The sequence below is a fragment of the Gracilinanus agilis genome, chromosome 1 (assembly GCF_016433145.1).
Source record: "Gracilinanus agilis isolate LMUSP501 chromosome 1, AgileGrace, whole genome shotgun sequence".
In the NCBI taxonomy this organism is placed as follows: domain Eukaryota; kingdom Metazoa; phylum Chordata; class Mammalia; order Didelphimorphia; family Didelphidae; genus Gracilinanus; species Gracilinanus agilis.
The window spans coordinates 420,699,460-420,717,271 of record NC_058130.1 but is presented as its reverse complement, the minus strand read 5'-3'; the positions used below and the strand labels follow the sequence as shown (position 1 = coordinate 420,717,271).

At 39.7% G+C, this 17,812-nt stretch overlaps 1 protein-coding gene across 3 annotated transcripts in view; it reads left to right on the top strand.

Moving 5' to 3' along the window:
- The window catches only part of FHOD3 (formin homology 2 domain containing 3), a 703,058-nt gene that overhangs the window by 641,940 nt on the left and 43,306 nt on the right, over window positions 1–17,812 (top strand). For all 3 annotated transcript variants that reach the window (XM_044664978.1, XM_044664968.1, XM_044664960.1), the window contains 2 exons: window positions 741–899; window positions 10,953–11,135. In XM_044664978.1, coding sequence (XP_044520913.1) covers window positions 741–899; window positions 10,953–11,135 — 342 coding nt within the window. The remainder of the gene's footprint in view (window positions 1–740; window positions 900–10,952; window positions 11,136–17,812) is intronic.

Below are 17,812 nucleotides of genomic sequence, written 5' to 3'. Positions count from 1 at the left end.
TTACAGAGTGACCACCTCACAAAATCATGAAAAGTTAAGGGCATCAACTTGTATGTTCTGTCCCTTTCTTTTCACTTCTACCTCCTTCTATCTTTTATGTTCTCATCTCCCTTCTTTCCCATCTTTATCTGTCTCTTCTCTTCCTTTTCCCCCTACTGTATTTATTTTCCTCTCTTTTTTCATTCAGGACCAGTATAGCTACTGGAGAGTACCCCTAAGTTCTTAGAAATACGAACATTATGTTAAAAAGTCTGCTTTCTTAAACCACATGTTCAAAATATCAAAACATATATTGCCATATACTTTTAAAATATGAATCCCCTCTAAATTTAGAGCCAAACAAAGCAAATGCCAACACTTCTCTCAACACCCATTATGAGAACGCTTGTAGGCTAGTTTCTTTAGAAAAAAAACAGATTTTGCCCTTTTCTTACCAAATATCACAATTGTTCCTCCTTCCCCCACCCCCATTAAAGGAAAATCAATTTGATTTTATAATGTGTCTGACTTGAAAAGTTCCATTGCTTGACCCACACTTGGCTTGCTTTCCACTCTGACTCCTTGATCTCTTCATACTGGTCAGTCGCCAGGCCTTCCCTCTCCTGGCTTTGAGCCCTTTGTTTTCCTACCTAAATGAGTAGTAAGTTGAAAGGCTTAGCTTTTAACAGGTCTTTGATGAAAGGCACACAGCACCAAAGATTATGAATTAATCTTTAATTTTTCCTTATTTTCTCACTAAGAAAACGGCTGCAGATGGAAAACGACAAGAAATCATTGTTTTGGACTCCAAGCGCAGTAATGCCATTAACATTGGACTGACTGTGTTACCCCCTCCAAGGACAATCAAGATTGCCATTTTGAATTTTGATGAATATGCCTTAAACAAAGAAGGCATTGAGGTAAGAGAAAACATGAAATTTTATCTTGGATGTACAATGGTATATCTATTATGGGAGAAGCATCATGGATTGAATCAGCCTCAAGTTCAGGCAGATATATGTTCAAATTCCATTTCTGACAAATACTTTCTGAGAGACTCTTGTCAAGCCATTTAATCTCTTTAGAGCACCAGGCATCTAAGATCCTAAATGGAAAGATCTTCATTGGTAGGAGTCTCCTCATTGGGAATTTTCTACTATTAAAATCACATATCTGGACTAAAAATTAAATAAATGCATTGATTACATATGGGAAGCATTGCAGAAGTACTCTTTTAGTTGTTCTTATTGCTTTCATGGGAAAAGAAGGAGTCCTGAAACAAAGACACTGAGCTTACATCTCGTGCCCACTGCTCACTATCTGGGTGTATTACACAGAGTGCCGTGCCTGGAGTCAGGAATACCTGAGTTTAAATCTGGCCTCAGGTACTTACTAGTTGCGTGACCCCTGGCAGGTCACTTGATCCTGTTTGCCTCAGTTTCCTCGTCTATAAATTGAGCTGGAGAAAGAATTGGCAAACTACTCCAGTATCTTTGCCAAGAAAACCCCAAATAGGGTCAGGAAGAATCTAGATATGACTGAAATCACTGAGCAATAACAACAACAACAACACAGTCCATAGATTTATAAAGGAGCACAAACCCAGCACCAAAAGGGCTCAGGAACATGTTGCTTAGAAAACTGAAGCTAAAAATGGTTAGGTCACTTCCCCCAGGTAACAGTCATTAAGTAAATGAGGGACAACTTTAACTATCTCAGACTCCTAACTACAAGCCCAGCACTGGATATGCTGCATCTTACTGCAAGAAAATTTAAACTCCTTGAGGGCAGGGACCCTTGCTTTTTTGTCTTTTTATTCCATCTGATAGCACAGAATCAAATACATAGGAGACACCCAATGAATACTTATTGATTGACTGATTCCTTGACCTGAGCATTCTATCACTACATCCATGCCATGTACAGGTTTTCTCCCATCCCTGGAGCACCTTTACCTCTTCTTCCTGGTATCTCTAGCCCAGGTCATGAACCATCTGCTACAGAAAGCTTTCTCTTACCTCCCTAGTTGTTGTGCTGGGTTTCCCTCCCTAAGTAATGCACATATTCTGATCTGTTTACATGCTGAACTAAAACTCTTGAGGGCAGGAATTATTTTTGTCTCTTCTTTGTTTCCCTAGCATCTAATATAACATCTTGAGAGTAGACACTTGAATGCTTGTTGGTCTGGATTGGTTTTAGGACACAGACAATTTTTGATTGCAAAAATTTGGGGTATCCATAACAATTTGTTCAGGACCAATGACAATTCATGGACAAAGGCCTGAGAAACCATATTGAGGGAGGGAGGAAGGGAGGAAGGGAGGAAGGGAGGAAGGGAGGAAGGGAGGAAGGAAGGAAGGAAGGAAGGAAGGAAGGAAGGAAGGAAGGAAGGAAGGAAGGAAGGAAGGAAGGAAGGAAGGAAGGAAGGAAGGGAGGAAGGAAGGCAGGGAGGAAGGAAGGAGAGAAAATTTCTTTTAGGAGTTCTTAACTTTTTTATGTCATAAACCTCTTTGGCTATATGGTGAAACCAATGGATACCTTCTCAGGGTAATGTTTTTAAATGCATAAAATAAAATGTATAGGTTGACAAAGGAAGCCAATTATATTGAAATAGTTACCAAAATATTAATGGGCCACAGCTTAGGAACTTTCTGCTCTAGACATTTGTTCCTCTGTAGGGCAAGTCTGAAAGAGGGCAGTGTCCAGGGTGGTGGGGAAGGCCTTGTGTTCAATAGAAAGTACAGCATAGGCAAAGGCAGCCTGATTTAAGGGTCTTCAGGAATGTCTCCCTGACAAAAAATATCTCCTTACTCACTCTCCACATACCATTTATTTAACTGGATTTTTTTTAAATAACTATAAATTAATTTAGCTTTTCCACTTAACCATTAGGAGGAAAGGGTAGCTTCCCAAGTTGGTAGCTTAACTTATAGCCTGCCTGGTATGGTCAGATCAGACTAGAACAAAGGGAAACCAGGAACCAGAGTAAAGGTGCCATATGGAGGCAGAAGAAACAAGAACACTGAAGAGTCAGGTAGGAAGGAAAATTCAGAACAGTCTGCTTTATAAATTTAACTCTAATATTGTATTGTGTCTTTATACACAGATTGACTTAGGGAAGGAGGAAAAAGAAAGTGTTGTTTTAATGCTTTATTTTTTTTAAAAAATATTAACAGTAGGTATTTTAGAGGGGAAATTTTGCCATTTTGATTGATGTTTCATTCAATTTCCAGAAGTTTTCTTAAAATTATTTTTCAAGTGTATGTTCATCCTATTCTCTCTCTTTAGGCAACCTTATAAATAGGAATTATATATTAAATCCTCCCCCAAAGCATAGCAACAAATACTACCAGAAATCAAATCCTTTTAAACATTTATACCTGAAGGGCCCTCTTCAAAGTAGGCTTATACTTCCAAACTAATTGCAGACAAGTGTTCTCTAAAGCTCCTCTCAGGCATGGCTGCTTTTAAGTTCAATGGAAGGACTGCCCAAATGAAAACTTTAAATTGAGCCCAGTCTTTCAATTATTATCCAGTAAATAATGAGGATTAAGCTTATTGCATACCTGGGGGAGCCTGGACCACTTTTTTAAAAAGCATCTTTCAAGAGCCAGCTGGAGCTGGAGTCAGTGGTGATCATGAACTAGAATTCAAATCCAAGCTCTGCTTTGTACTGCCTGTATGACCAGGAGGAAGTCACTTACTCTCTTTAAGACTCAGTTTGCTGATCTATAAAATATAGACTATATGGCATCTACAATTCCCTCCAGCTCCTAATCCTATGACCTTATGCCATCTTCTCCTCTGGCTAGCTACCTTATTGTTCAAGAAAGAAGTCAGGTCTGGAAAAACATAAGTGCATGCTCATGGAACTTTGCTAAAAAGGTTTTCAGTTTGTGCCTGGAGGGCCTTTAGCTAATCCCTCTCCTTCTTAGACATATGCAATTTGGATTGATTCTTTCTTCTTTCCTTCCTTCTCTCCTTCCTCCTTTGCTCCCTCCCTCTCTCTTTTCTTCTCTCCCTTTCCTTTTCTTCCTTCCTTCCTTCCTCTGTCCCTCCTTCCTTCCTTCCTTCCTTCCTTCCTTCCTTCCTTCTTTCCTTCCTGCCTTTTTCTTCCTTTCTTGGCTTCCACTTAGTCTTGGTATACATCTCAGCAGATCATTTAAGATGTATTGCTCAGCTCTGGCTTTCCAGGATGACACTAAAGCTCAACAGATCCTCATAAGTGATCTGTGTTTCTAAACAGAACCTTACTAGGCTGTCTCACATCACACTCTGGGTTGTCTCTTAGCAGCCAAATGGCATGGATTCATGTATCATCATGAAAAACTGAAAAGCTAGTCAACTAAATGTCACTGAGGAAACATTCACCAGTTATTTTTTCTTAAGAATATTAGTCTTTAGACAATATGTGTTGGGATGCCACCCTTATATGACCCAGATTATATTTTTTTAAGTTTTCAAATAAATATCATACATTGTCATTTTTAGTTAAATGTAGAGAATTAATTTTTTTCTTGCTATTATAATTGCTATCAAGTTCTTGCTCTGTGTCTATTTGGGGATAACTAAATCAGGTGAACCAGCTATCCATTGTATAGTCTAAGAAAGAAATATCATTCTTTTATACATGCATAATTACAAGAAAATCCAAGGTTGAAGCAACCAAATTCTTAAGCCCCATATCTCATCTTGTCAATGTGAGTCCGTAGGTCTATACTTATCTGAAAGGAAGAAGCACAGGAATCTGTGAATATTAAGCTTTTTGCTTGACAATCTATGAAATATGGGCAAAGGGATAAGAAATAAAGGAAACATAACTGAGGAATTTTATATGGAGGCAGGAAGGTCCCATATAAAGAACCCTTGGGATGTTCATAACAAGCTATGTACCTTTTCAATTAATTGTTTAACCTCTCCGTCCCTGTTTATTCATCAGTAAATTAAGCATCAAGATACCTCACAGAGTTTTTGAGGACAAAATAAAATGATATGCAGTAAATACATTGGAAAAGCAAAATAATAAATGATGCCTTTGTAAGGCAATAATAATTTAATGCAAGTATAATGAGAACAATAAAAGTAATACTTTCTAAAGAACTTTAAAGTTTGCAAAGTGCTTTCCCATTATCATCTCATTTTGTCCTCCCAGCATCTATGTGAGGTAGGTGATATTATTTTCTACATTTTACAAATGAAGATGCTGAGTCTAATAGAGGTTAAATGACTTGATTAGGGTGGCCAGTCATCTAAGGTAGAATTCATATTAAAGTCTTCCTGATGCCAAGTGCAGGGCTCTCTCCATTAGACCACCTAATAAAGTCAACAAGCACTTATTAGGCACCTGCTATGCCCTGTGCTCAGTGCTAAATGGAAAGCCTTTTTCTATTTCATACTCTCACATGCAATGTTGATAGTTGCATTGCAAACAACTCCACTTCACCAGGAGATTGGCCCCCAGCTGATGGTCTTTTCAGCCAAGGTTTTCTTGAGGCAGAAGGGCTGAGGTTTCCAGTGGTGTGGAGTAGCCTCTGGGCTGATGAAGTCATATATCTTAGCAATATTGAAGTAAGGGTGCCAACAGAGCTGAAATCCAAAGTGCAGAAATTCTGAGCCTCTCGTCTCCAAAAGCCTGATACTATTTTCTTTTCCCAAAGTGTTGATGAGGGTTGCCTCATCGGTAAGATAAAGGGGTTGGAAGATATGATCTCAGGGGTCTCTTCCAACTCTAACATTCTATGGTTCTTTTCCAGACTCAGCAAGCAAAATACTTAGTAGTCATGACTTCATCTCCAGGTGAGCAGGATGGCCAAAACCAACAACTTTAATGACCATAAAAAGTTGACTTTTACTTCCCCCTTTTTTTAGAAGCAAAGTTCATACATATTTTGGATTAGTTCAGGGATAGACATACTCAGACTATTATGGATCCCAATAAGTGTGTTTAGCTTGGGGTTTTTTTTCCTATAGAGCCAAGTGTCGCATTTTAGTAATCAGAAGATAATAAACCCAAACCTGTAAATTAGATTGCAGACTCACTGAAAGCAAGGTCTACAATGTCTCATATATCTTTGATTCCTTGGAACCTAACACAGCTCTTTGTACTTATTGGGCACTTAATACTTAACATTAGTTAACAAGCATTAAATAAGGACCTACTGTGTTTAAGGCACGGCAGTAGGTGTTGGGGATAGAAAGATAATCGTGAAAATATCCCCACCATCAAAGAATTTACATTCCCTGCTTATATCAGCAGAGGCAATCTATATGTTAATGAGTATATTGAAATGTGTCCAAAATAAATTCAATTTAGATATTTTCATTGTTAATCAATGTTTCTTAAATTGGAATAAATAAAGGAAGCTGTGAGTTCACAGGAGGTGAGTTTATCCTGCTGTCCTTCTGTGTCTTGATGTTATTTTATTGTCAGGGATGTGTAAAAAAATAAAATAAAACCAACTGGCAGATGGTGGGCTCATAAATCTTCCACACTGAACAAATGGTTTAAATTAGTCATAGAGTGAAAAACAAAAGTAAGAGTGTTATTACTTTCTCAGGCAGGAACAAAGAAAGCAAGTAATCGTCACCATAAAAATATCAAGGATTGCTCTTCCTGTCTGCTAAAGAACTGATATTGCCTACAGAAGTGCTGACAAAATTTTGTCAGAGAATTTGGCCAAGTACAAGGCATTTTGAGGGGAGGAGGAATGAAGATAAAATTCAATTAACCAGATATCTGGAAAATTAATTTAATGCAAACAGCTAGTTAGTTATTTGAAAAAAATGAAATAAAAATGAAGAATAAAAATAAAATAATCTGAATTTAAAAATTATTTTCAAACCATGGATTTCTAGAAAGTACTGGGCAACAGGACATCAGTTGAGGTACACTGTCTATATAGCGCAAAGACTACTCCAAAAGCATTACTCCCGGTACCTATGACAGTGCCAAAAGTATCAAAAGTATATAGTATAGCTCCTTTCTGAGGGCTTTTTCTCAAAAACTTTTTTTGGTTTTCAGGGGTCCTCTAGGAAAATTCAGGTGCTGTTTTATAGAAATAATAGTAATTGTTAACATATACCATAGGGATGCATTAAGTAAAATAAAGGATACAGTACCTGGGAATACTTACTAACCGTGTGATCCTGGCTAAGTCACTTAGCCCAGTTTGCCTCACACTCTGTTCCTTATCTGTAAAATAAGCTGGAGAAGGAAATGGCAAACCACTCCAATATATTTGCCAAGAAAACCCCAAATGGGGCCATAGATAGTCAGGCACAACTGAAGAACAACACCTGAGAACAGAAGAAGGAAAGAAATACTTAAAAGGCAGATGAGAAGTTGCCAAAAACAGACAATTTAGAATCATAGAATCTCAGGATGTTTGAGCTAGATCAAGTCCTGACCTAACAGTGCAGCTTAGAGCTTGTCCTATGTGTGTTAGCCTTCACCTTATCCAATGTATAATTGGTAGATATTAGGTCATACACTTTACTTTCTTTACCTTACACATGCCACCTCGGACCATCAACATTTGCATTCTGCTTAAAAACAGAGGGAGTCACTTAATTGTTCCTGAATCTCTGGAATTTGCCAGTACTTGAAACTCGAGTCTTGGCACAGAATTTCCTGTAGAGTAGAACCAAATATACTAAATATCTCTAAGAGCTTTCCTTAACTGGTGTTGATTGTCTTCAGCCCATGCACACACCATGACTAAATCATTCTACCAGGTGTCAAGATGGTACAAGAATTGTGTTTCATAATGCGGCCTGACAATGACACAAAGGAAATGTATTAAATTCATTTTTTTAGCTTGAACCCCTGAAACAGGTCCCACCTGTTAGCTACTGAGCCTCATTGCCCCAGAAAATCAAAACATCCAGAGGAAAATCCAGTTGGTCATCTGGATGTTTTGACTACAGGATGCCAAATATTTCAGCTTGTTAGAAACATCTGGGTGTTGGTACTGATTTTTCCATTTTCATCCAGATGTTTGGTGCTATCTATATTCAGCCAAAGTATCTGGATTTATTCATACAAATTCCAGAAATATGGAACAAGAAAAAGGATGTTTGTGGGTATGTGGGTGTGTGGGTGGATGTTAGGAGTAGGAAAAGAGAATGCCTAAGAGAAAAGCACCAGCAGTAAAGAAATTTCATTTTGCCATGTGATATATTGCATTGGAAATCTCATTATAGAACTTTTCGCATTTTTCACATTTTCACACTTTAAAAATGCTACTTTGGGTCAAATGATACAAATCAATAAGAATCAATATATCAGTTCAAAATAATCATTCTAGTGCTAAACCTTTGCCCTCTCTTAACTTCTCCACAACTGATTTTTGCTATGAACAACTTAAATAATTACCACATCTCTTTGAATAAGGTATAACCTCCCCTTTGTAAAAACATTTACTCTCCTTTTTAAGCTAACCAAATTTTACGTAGCTGATTTTAGTGATGGTATTTATATTTCCCTTTTCATTACAAAGATTAAATGGTCAAAACTGAAGTATATTTTATAAATTTATTTAATAAAAAATTAATATATTAAATGAATATATAAAATAACTAAATTTTTTTATATTTATAAAAAGTAACTATATAAACAATAAAAATATAGTTTATTAAAATAGTTTATAAACCTATCTCTGGGAATTCAGAAAAAAACAGTGACAGGCTAAATTAAACATGCATAAAGGCAAAAAAAATGTTTATTAACCATAAACACGTTTCCTATATAAATAACGGGAAAGGGGGCCGCTGAGTGGCTCAGTGGATTGAGAGCCAGACCTAGAGATGGGAGGTCCTAGGTTCCAATCTGGCCTTAGACACTTCCCAGCTATGTGACCTTGGGCAAGTCACTTAACCCCCATTGCCTCCCCTTACCACTCTTCTGCCTGGGAGCCAATACATAGTATTGACTCTAAGATGGAAGGTAAGGGTTTAAAAAAAATAAATAAACAAACAAAGGAATGAATGAATGAATAGATAGATAAATGAATAAATGAATAGATAGATAAATAAGTAGATAGATAAATGAATGAATGAATGAATGAATGAATGAATGAATAACAGGAAAAAAACCACAAAATTTACATTCTTATCATTTTCTTTTTCCTTGTCTTGATTTTTCTCCTTTTCCTATACACTCCTTTTTAGGCTTACCTAGAATACTGTCTATATCAAGCTATGGAGGCCTTAGACTAGTGATGGGCAACCTTTTGAGCTTGGTGTGTCAAAATTTGCCAAAAAATTGAGCATAATTCAGGTGGTGTGTCACTTCGAGATAAAAACCATAATTTCGTGATATTTATAGTTTAAATAACAAAAATGTATAATTGTAATATATAACTGTATTTAATAAACCAAAATAGGTAAATTAATATAGGTAGAATTGTCATCTCTAGTGCACAGAGCGTCTACACTACACTATAGCAAATGTTTCATCCTCGGCATGTGGTCCCATACTTCTTTGTAAGTGGCTGCATGTCATTGAAAATGGCTACACGTATCAGTGCTGACACGTGTGTCATACATTTGCCATCACCATCTTAGACCAACATTATAGTAGAAAGAACATGTTTCTAGCCACAACTCCATTTCTAAAGATGTGACAACCATGGGCAAATCACTTAACCTTGCCACTTCCTGCTCTGTAAAATGAGAGTGTTGAGGCCTAGATACCACCCTCTAAAGCCTTCCCTGCTCTAAATCTCCATTTCTCAGTTATTCGGGCTCATTGTCAAAGAAAAGACCAAAAAATGAAAAAATACTTGACCCCATGTGTCCAGAGATGTAAGGATGGTGGGGCGATGGGGGCTTTGCTCTCCTAGGGCCACTATAGAGGAAGTGTGCTTTTTCTCTTTAACACTTCCACACCTTGGGGACAAATTCATCAGTCCTATGACTCAGCTGTCTGCCTCTCCTTCACCTGCCCCTCCCCATTAGTCATTGTATTCATCCCCTGGGGTTCATCTTTTGCACCACAAGCCCCCAGCAGGGGGAGACTGAGGGCTCTCAGCCACGCCAGAAGGGTATAGGCCCCTCTCTGGGAAATAGGCCACCATTTTTCTTGATACTGAGGTACCTGAGCCAATAAGAGAATAGATAAAAATCTGAGATTTCTCTTTTGACCCCTTTTGTGATCCTTGTGATTTCTTGTTGAAAAGTATTGTGGCCTTATTGAAAAGCTTTAAGTTCCTAGCAAACCAGCAGTTAAAAGGTTAACATTCTTCCCTTTTGGTCAGAAATGCAGCCAAGGCCGAAACTTTAGTTAGTTGGGGCATTTGCCTCTGAGAAAAGTATTCTCAGACTTGGCTTGGTGATAACAAATATAGCCGAAAGTCCAGCCTGGTTCTTATCTTCACCTTGAAGCTTCTAAGCCTGTTGTATTATCTATGTTAAAAATACAGCTCTGGGTAGTTGTGGGAAACTCTCCTTGCGCTTTTGGGGGAAAGGAAGTTTGAATTTCTTATATAATAAACTTGTGACTCAATGGCACTTCGGAGATGCAGCTATGAGTTAACAGTCAAAATAGTCCTCAGTGTCCTGTTATTTCCTTATCAACTAAACCGTCCTTATCGGATTATCAGAGATGATGGATAGATCTCGAGACTGAGCCAAACTCTTAGTGGAGTCATGTCACGCTGCCCGGCCTGGGAACCCACCCCGTGCCTCCCAGAGAGGATGCCCCAACAGCGTGGCTGCAGCCGGAGCTTTCCGGGGGGCAGGTACCCCGGGCAGGGGCAAGATCCCACGTCTCCCTACCGCCCAGGCGTCAGCACCACCAGTGACAGAGCTCTCTCTGGGTGGACACAGCTCTCTCTGAGACTTGTCACTGTAACAGCAGGCTGCGGAGGATAGAGTGGTGAGAAAACACTAAAAACAGCAAAGAAAATAGAAGCCGGCGCTGTTTCTGCCAACGCTGCGACAAGGGAATAGACCGTGTTGTCTTCTCTTTCCAGAAAATCCTCACCATGATTCCCACCGAAGAGGAAAAGCAAAAAATTCAGGAAGCCCAAATGGCCAACCCGGATCTCCCTCTGGGCAGCGCTGAGCAGTTCCTCCTGACGCTCTCCTCCATCAGTGAGCTGTCCGCCAGGCTCCAGCTCTGGGCTTTCAAAATGGACTACGAAGTCATTGAAAAGGTAAAAACATTTGGGAGGGAGGGAGGGAGAGAGGGAGGGAAGAGGCCACACACAGCCGCCGATCCAGAGAAGTGAGCTCTTCTGGAGAGCAAGCGGCAGATGGCTATTTTTGCGCCTCTTGCTTGGCAGGTGTGTTGATGACATTTGAAAAAGGCTGTTGGATTATTTAAAACAAACAAACAAACAAAAATAGTGGAATTGCGCATTGGCTATGGGAGTGGGGGAAAGAAGGAACATAAATCATGTAACCATGGAAAATTTTTCTTAATTAATTAATTAAAAATAAATAAAATGAAATTTAAAAAGGCTGTTGTTTGGGTCAAGTACCTGATGGGAGTCAGCAGTCCCCAGCACTCCAGCCCTCAATGTTGTTGTGGCTGGTACTCTGTTTTGTTCCCTTTGCCTGGGGAAGAAAGTGGGGACAATATACCCAAAAGAAGAGCATTGTAATAGTATAAGTAAAAGATTGGCAAACTATGTCCCAGGAGTCTATTTAAAAAATGGAAAACTGTTCTTAGCTAGCATGCCATTCAAAATTAAGGGTGGGGGCAGCTGGGTAGCTCAGTGGATTGAGAGCCAGGCCCAGAGATGGGAGGTCCTGGGTTCAAATCTGGTCTCAGACACTTCCTACCTGTGTGACCCTGGGCAAGTCACTTAACTTCCATCGCCTAGCTCTTACCGCTCTTCGGTCTCAGAACTAATAAACAGTATTGACTCTAAGATGGAAGGTAGATTTAAAAAAAAAAATTCAAATCAGGCCTCAGACACTTCCCCGCTCTGTGACCCTGGGCAAGTCACTTATTCCCCATTGCCTACCCTTACCACTCTTCTGCCTTGGAGCCAATACACAGTATTGACTCCAAGACGGAAGGTAAGGGTTTAAAAAAAAAAAAAAGGGTAGCTAGGTGGCTCAGTGGACAGAGAGGAAGGCCTGGAGATGGAAAGTCCTGGTTTCAAATCCAACCTCAGACACTTCCTAGCTATGTGACCCTGGGCAAGTCATTTAACCTCCATTGCCTAGCCCTTACCACTCTTCTGCCTTTGAACCAATACACAATCTTGTCTCTAAAATGGAAGGTAAGGGTTTAAAAAAAATAAGGGTGCTAGGTGGATCACTGGATAGACAGCAAGGCCTGGAGATGGGGAGTCCTGAGTTCAAATCTGGCCTAAGATATTTCCTAGCCATGTGACCCTGGGCAAGTCACTTAACCCCAGTTGCTAAGCCCTTACTGTTCTTCTGCCTTTGAACCAATACTTAGTATTGATTCTAACACAGAAGGTAAGAACTAAAACTAAAGCATTAAAAAAAAGGCAGTAGGCTAGATACGGCAATAGTTTGCCAACCCCTGGGCAAGATGGAGAGAAATAAAAGCATGCTGGAAGGTAGTGGCAGTAGGAATACAGGGGGGGTTGAATTGAGAGACATTTTGGAAATGGCTTTTTTAATATAATAAATTTTGTTTTTTTCCAGATTGCATATCAATACAATTTCTTAATATTCATTTTCTTAAATTTTTCAATCTGTGTTCTCTCGCTTCCTCCCATCCCTCCATCCTCCCCAAGAAGGAAGGTAATATGATATAGGAAATACATATGTTGTCACATAATACACATTTCCATCTTCGTCATGTTGTGAAAGAGGAAGTGAATTCTACAGTAAAGATATGGCAACCCTTTGCTAAAGGGAAAGGACAAAGAAGGAGAAATAAAAGGTCACAGACAGGGGCAGATTGGTTGAATATTCCCAGAGAAGATAGGAGCAATGAAATCAGAAGGAGGAGCTAATTTTGGATAAAGTGAATCTCAAGGTGGAGGGTGGAATATCCAAATAGACTGTTCCATAGACCCTTGGAGCTGTGGATCTTGAGAAGAAAAGACAGGCTAGGACTGGAGCTATAGTGCTGAGATTCATCTGAAGAGAGGTAGTAGTTACATGGATGGGAATAAAACAGATTGCCAAGTAAGAGAGTGTAGAGATAAAAGAAAAAAACCCGAGACAGATCCATGGAAAATGCTAACATTAAGGGATTGTAGGGAGGAAAGGAGCCAGTGACAAAGAGAGCAAAGATGTTACAGAGAAATGGGAAGAGAATTAGGAAAATGTAATGTGTCTAAAGCCAAGAGTAGGAAGGGGGTGGTCACCCATGTCCAGAGGGGTCAGAGAGTCAAGGAGGGTGATGTCTGAAGAAAAAGCCCATTGGCCAGTTTATCTCTAAGCACCTAAGAGAAAGGTAGGCAGCCTAAACAAAAGAAATTCAATGGGGTGACACTGTCTCAGCTCTGCTTCAAACTCCAATTCTTTCTCAAGCCCGCTTCTCTACTTCTTATCTCTAAACTAATATAATAAGACATTTTCTCATAACATCCTTATAGGTGCCAACCTGTTTAAGCTTAGGTTCCACAGCTGAGGGTGTCTGCCAAGTACACAGTACCTTTCCTGTCCTTGGCCCCAGCCTTTAAAGAGGCCAGTCCTGCTGTCTAAACCAGGAAAAGTAGAAAAGCTCCAGAGCCTGGTGGCAAGACGCCAGTGACATACAGGCAAAGATAGTCTGCCTGAAGGAAAAGATTCAAAGAATGAGCCCAGATTTCTAAATGTTGTTGATATACACTTTAAAGAAGGAAGACAAAAATGCCAATGGTAGTAACTCTTGCAGCACAGTAATTGGTCTGTGTAGCTTTTTCCAGACACTTTTTTTAAAAAACCCTTACCTTCTATCTTAGAATTGATACTGAGTATTGGTTGGTTCCAAGGTAGAAGAGTGGTAAGGGCCAGGCAATGGAGATTAAGTGACTTGCTCAGGGTCATACAGTTAGGAAGTATCTGAGGACAGTTTTGAACCCAAGACCTCCTGTGTCAGATCTCTCTCCTCTGAGCCACCTAGCTGCCCTGACTTCCATCTTTGAAATTCTGTATTCTGTGCTCTGGAGCTATAGTTCACTTCTGGCAAGAGGTTAGCCACAATTTTTTCATAAAGACAACTGAACCATATTATGAACAGGACACTTCTTGAATTGAACTGTAATTTACTCATATTGAAAACTTAACCAATAAACCAAATAACCAAAAGGTCAATATCATTCATTCAACAACAAAGACAACTTCACAAGAATAAGATGGTAGAGGTATGACTAGATAGCAGTTCTTAAAAAAAAAAAAAAAGATCAGGATACTTTAATGAACTGTAAGTTTAATGTAAGTGTAATGTAACAATGGAAAAGAGACTTGGGTTCCACTAAGAGGACCACAGTCATTCAATTGTTTTAATTGTGTCCAACTTTTTATGACCCCATTTGGGATTTTCTTGGCAAAGATACTGGAGTTGTTTAACATTTTCTCCAGCTCATGCTACATATGAGAAAACAGAGGCAATTAGGGCTAGGTAATGTACTCAGGATCACACAGCTAGGAAATGTTTGAGACCAGGTTTGATATTGGGAAAATTAGTCTTCCTGACTCCAGGCCCTGTACTCTATGTACATGGCACCACTTAGCTGCTCTAAAAGGACTATAGCTTCCAGGAATAGGGAGGTGCTGGTCCCAGTGTCCTCTGCTCTCATCAGACATCATCTGGGGTATTGTCATCAGTTGTCAGTGCCACAGACATTAATAATCTGGAGAGAGTATAGAAAAAGGCAGCACCGAGATGGTGAAGGGTCTTGAGTCCATGTCATGTGAGAAGCAATTGAAGAAACTTGACATGTTTAACTTGGAAAAGAGAAAATTCAAGGGAGACTTGATATTATTACATATTTGAAGGGATATAATTGTGAAGAAGGGAGGTGGGGAGCTAAGTATTTTACTGGATAGATGTTATACCTGGAGTCAGGAAGTTCATTTGACCTAAGGCACTTGTTAGTTGTTTGATCCTGAGCAAGTCACTTAACCCTGTTTGCCTCAGTTTCCTCATCTGTAAAATGAGCTGGAGAAGGAAATGGCAAACCATCCCAATATCTTTGCCAAGGAAACTCCAAATGGGGGTCACAGAGTCAAGCGTGACTGAAAAAAGTGACTGAAAAATAATACCAAAAATGTGGACAAAAGTCTATGCCTGTTCCTTTTGGCCTCAGTGGATGAAAAGGTGCAAGTAAGCAATTTAGGCTTCATGTCAGAAAAACCTTAACAATTAGAGCTGTCCAAAAGGCTTCCTCAAAACGTAGATGGCTCCCCTTTCTTCAAGGTCTTCAAGCAGAGACTGGATGACCACTTGTTGGGTAGGTTACAGTGAGAATTCCTTTCATGTGTGGTTTAAACTAGAGAGTCGCCAAGATCCCTTCCAACTCTCAAACGCTGTGATTCTAGAAAACGTGTCTTGAACACTTACTGCGGGTTTATTATGTGCTTAGTAAGAAATCAAGAAGTATAAGGTATGGACCCTTTCTAACTGGTTGCCCTCTTGTGGGCACTCTCTGTCTTATAGTTTGATTGGAAAGAAACGGCACATTTCAATGGCACAACCAATACACATAGACACACAGTTAAATAATAATGCATAGAAAGCACTTGGTGAGTTACGTGAATGGTACAGACAATAAATTCCCAAAGAGTTCTAAAGAAGGAGCAGACATTGTGGATGGGGGAGGCCAGGGTGGGCTTCCTTGATGTACCTGGGCTTGAAGGATAGGTAAGATTTAAATAAAAAGGAAATGAGAGGGCACACCAGGCCCAGGGGAGGTGGGGGGGGGGGACAAAAGGGCAAAGACAGGACTGTATATCTTGGAGAGATAGTATATACTGAATAGACTGGCTGGCCTCCCTAAAACAGGGGGTTTAGACCCTCCCTTCCAAGGTCTGAATTGCCCACATTTTACATTTCCATATTTGAGAATTCTTGAAGAGCTGAGCTCAGGCACCTTCTTCTTCCTCAAGTATCATGATTATTACCCCCCCTCCCTCATCTCTGCCTTGGTGAAAGCATTCTCTCTAGCTCATAAAAGTTCACTTAGAGGACTTTATCCACATCTCTCCTTTATCTTCACCACCCTCTACCATGGAATAAACTTAGCTATCAAGATGCCATATCCCCCTTCAAGGGAATATAAATTCTTTGAGGGCCAATAGTCTTATTTTTTCTGTAGCTAGCAGAGTACCTTGTACCTAAATAAATGCTTAGTAAATATTCATTGTTGTTGAATTCATGTTGCCATGAAATATGAGATATTATAGAGAGGGAAAAACTTGAATGCCAGGCTTTAAAAAAAAACACGGCATTATTCAGTAGGCAGTGAAGAACCTTTGAAGATTATTAAGTGAAGGAATAAAATGAAAAAATCTGGCAACATGGGGAAGATGCACTGAGAATGAAAGATGAGAAACAAGAACATAAGTTAGGAGAAAGTTGTTGCTTGTTCAGAAGACAGGGGACCTGATTGTAGTCCTGGACCTTCTATTTGAATCAGCTCAAGAGTTGGAGGGGACTGAAGCTCCAAGAAGATAAATAAATGACTAGTCTAGTGTCACACAACTACTCTGTGGCAGACCCAAGGCCAAGCCCCAGCCCTTCTGACCCCAAGTCCAGTGTTCCTTCCAATACATGATGCTATTTCTCAAATGCACAAGGGAGCCTCAAGGCTGTAATTACTCTTTGCAGATGCAGTCTACAACAAAACATATGCTTAAGCAAATATAAATCCAAGTGACTGTATCTGTAAACACCGTCCTTCCAGTCCATTGTAAAAATAGCTATCCATTTCAGTGACATTCTAAAGGAACAAAGCCATTTTGATGTCTCGTTATGCTCATTAAAAGTGGATTCTTCCTTTAATCCTCCTGGATCATTTTAATGTAATTAATTTACATAAAAATGTATCTGTCCTGGACCCAAAAACCTGGAAACCTTATGGCAAGCTGGTGTACAGTGGAGCTTGCCAAAGAACTTTTAGTCTGGTAGCTGGTGCCAAAGACAGCCCTGTGGCCCATTCCTCCCTTTGGCACACAGGGTTATGGGGGTTTGGGGCTGGGGGGAGTGGGGAGGGTGACTCCAGGAAGTGACATAAGGATATTCTTCAGGCTTGAGATTTGCCAGATCAGGGAGCTCTAATCACTGCTGGTTTGTGAGGTCCCTAGACTTCCTCTCCAGAGCAGGCAAGAACAACACAAATTGGGACTGTCTGATGAAAATAACAACTTGAAAATGCAGACCAGTCTTCACAAATCTACATAAATTTGTGGGACAGAGCCAGCCCTAGACATAAGCAGAGTATAGAACTATCTAAGAATGGGTATTTGAAGGGCACTGAATAGACGTTTCTGTGTAGCATGTTGCCACACTCCAGCTGTCTTGGTTCCCAGAAGTTTACCATTCATCAGATCATGTCTGAAGCTTTGTGCTCTGGTCTGAGTGGCACATTTTAATCAAGAAATATTTACTATTGGCATATTAACCAATGAACATTTATTAAGTACCTCCTTCATACTAGGCACTGTGCAAGATTGCTGGGAATACAAAGGAAAAATAACTGGAAGTCTCTGCTCTCCTGGGGCAGCTAGGTTCAAATCTGCCTTAACACTTCCTAGCTGTGACCTCGAGAAAGCAATTTAACCCTGATTACTCAGTCCTTACCACAATTCTGTCTAAGAATCTAAGACAGAAGGTTAGGGTTTTAGGGAGAGAGACAGAGACAGAGACAGAGAGATAAAGATTGAGAAAAGGGGAGGAAAGGAGTCTCTTCTAAAAGAT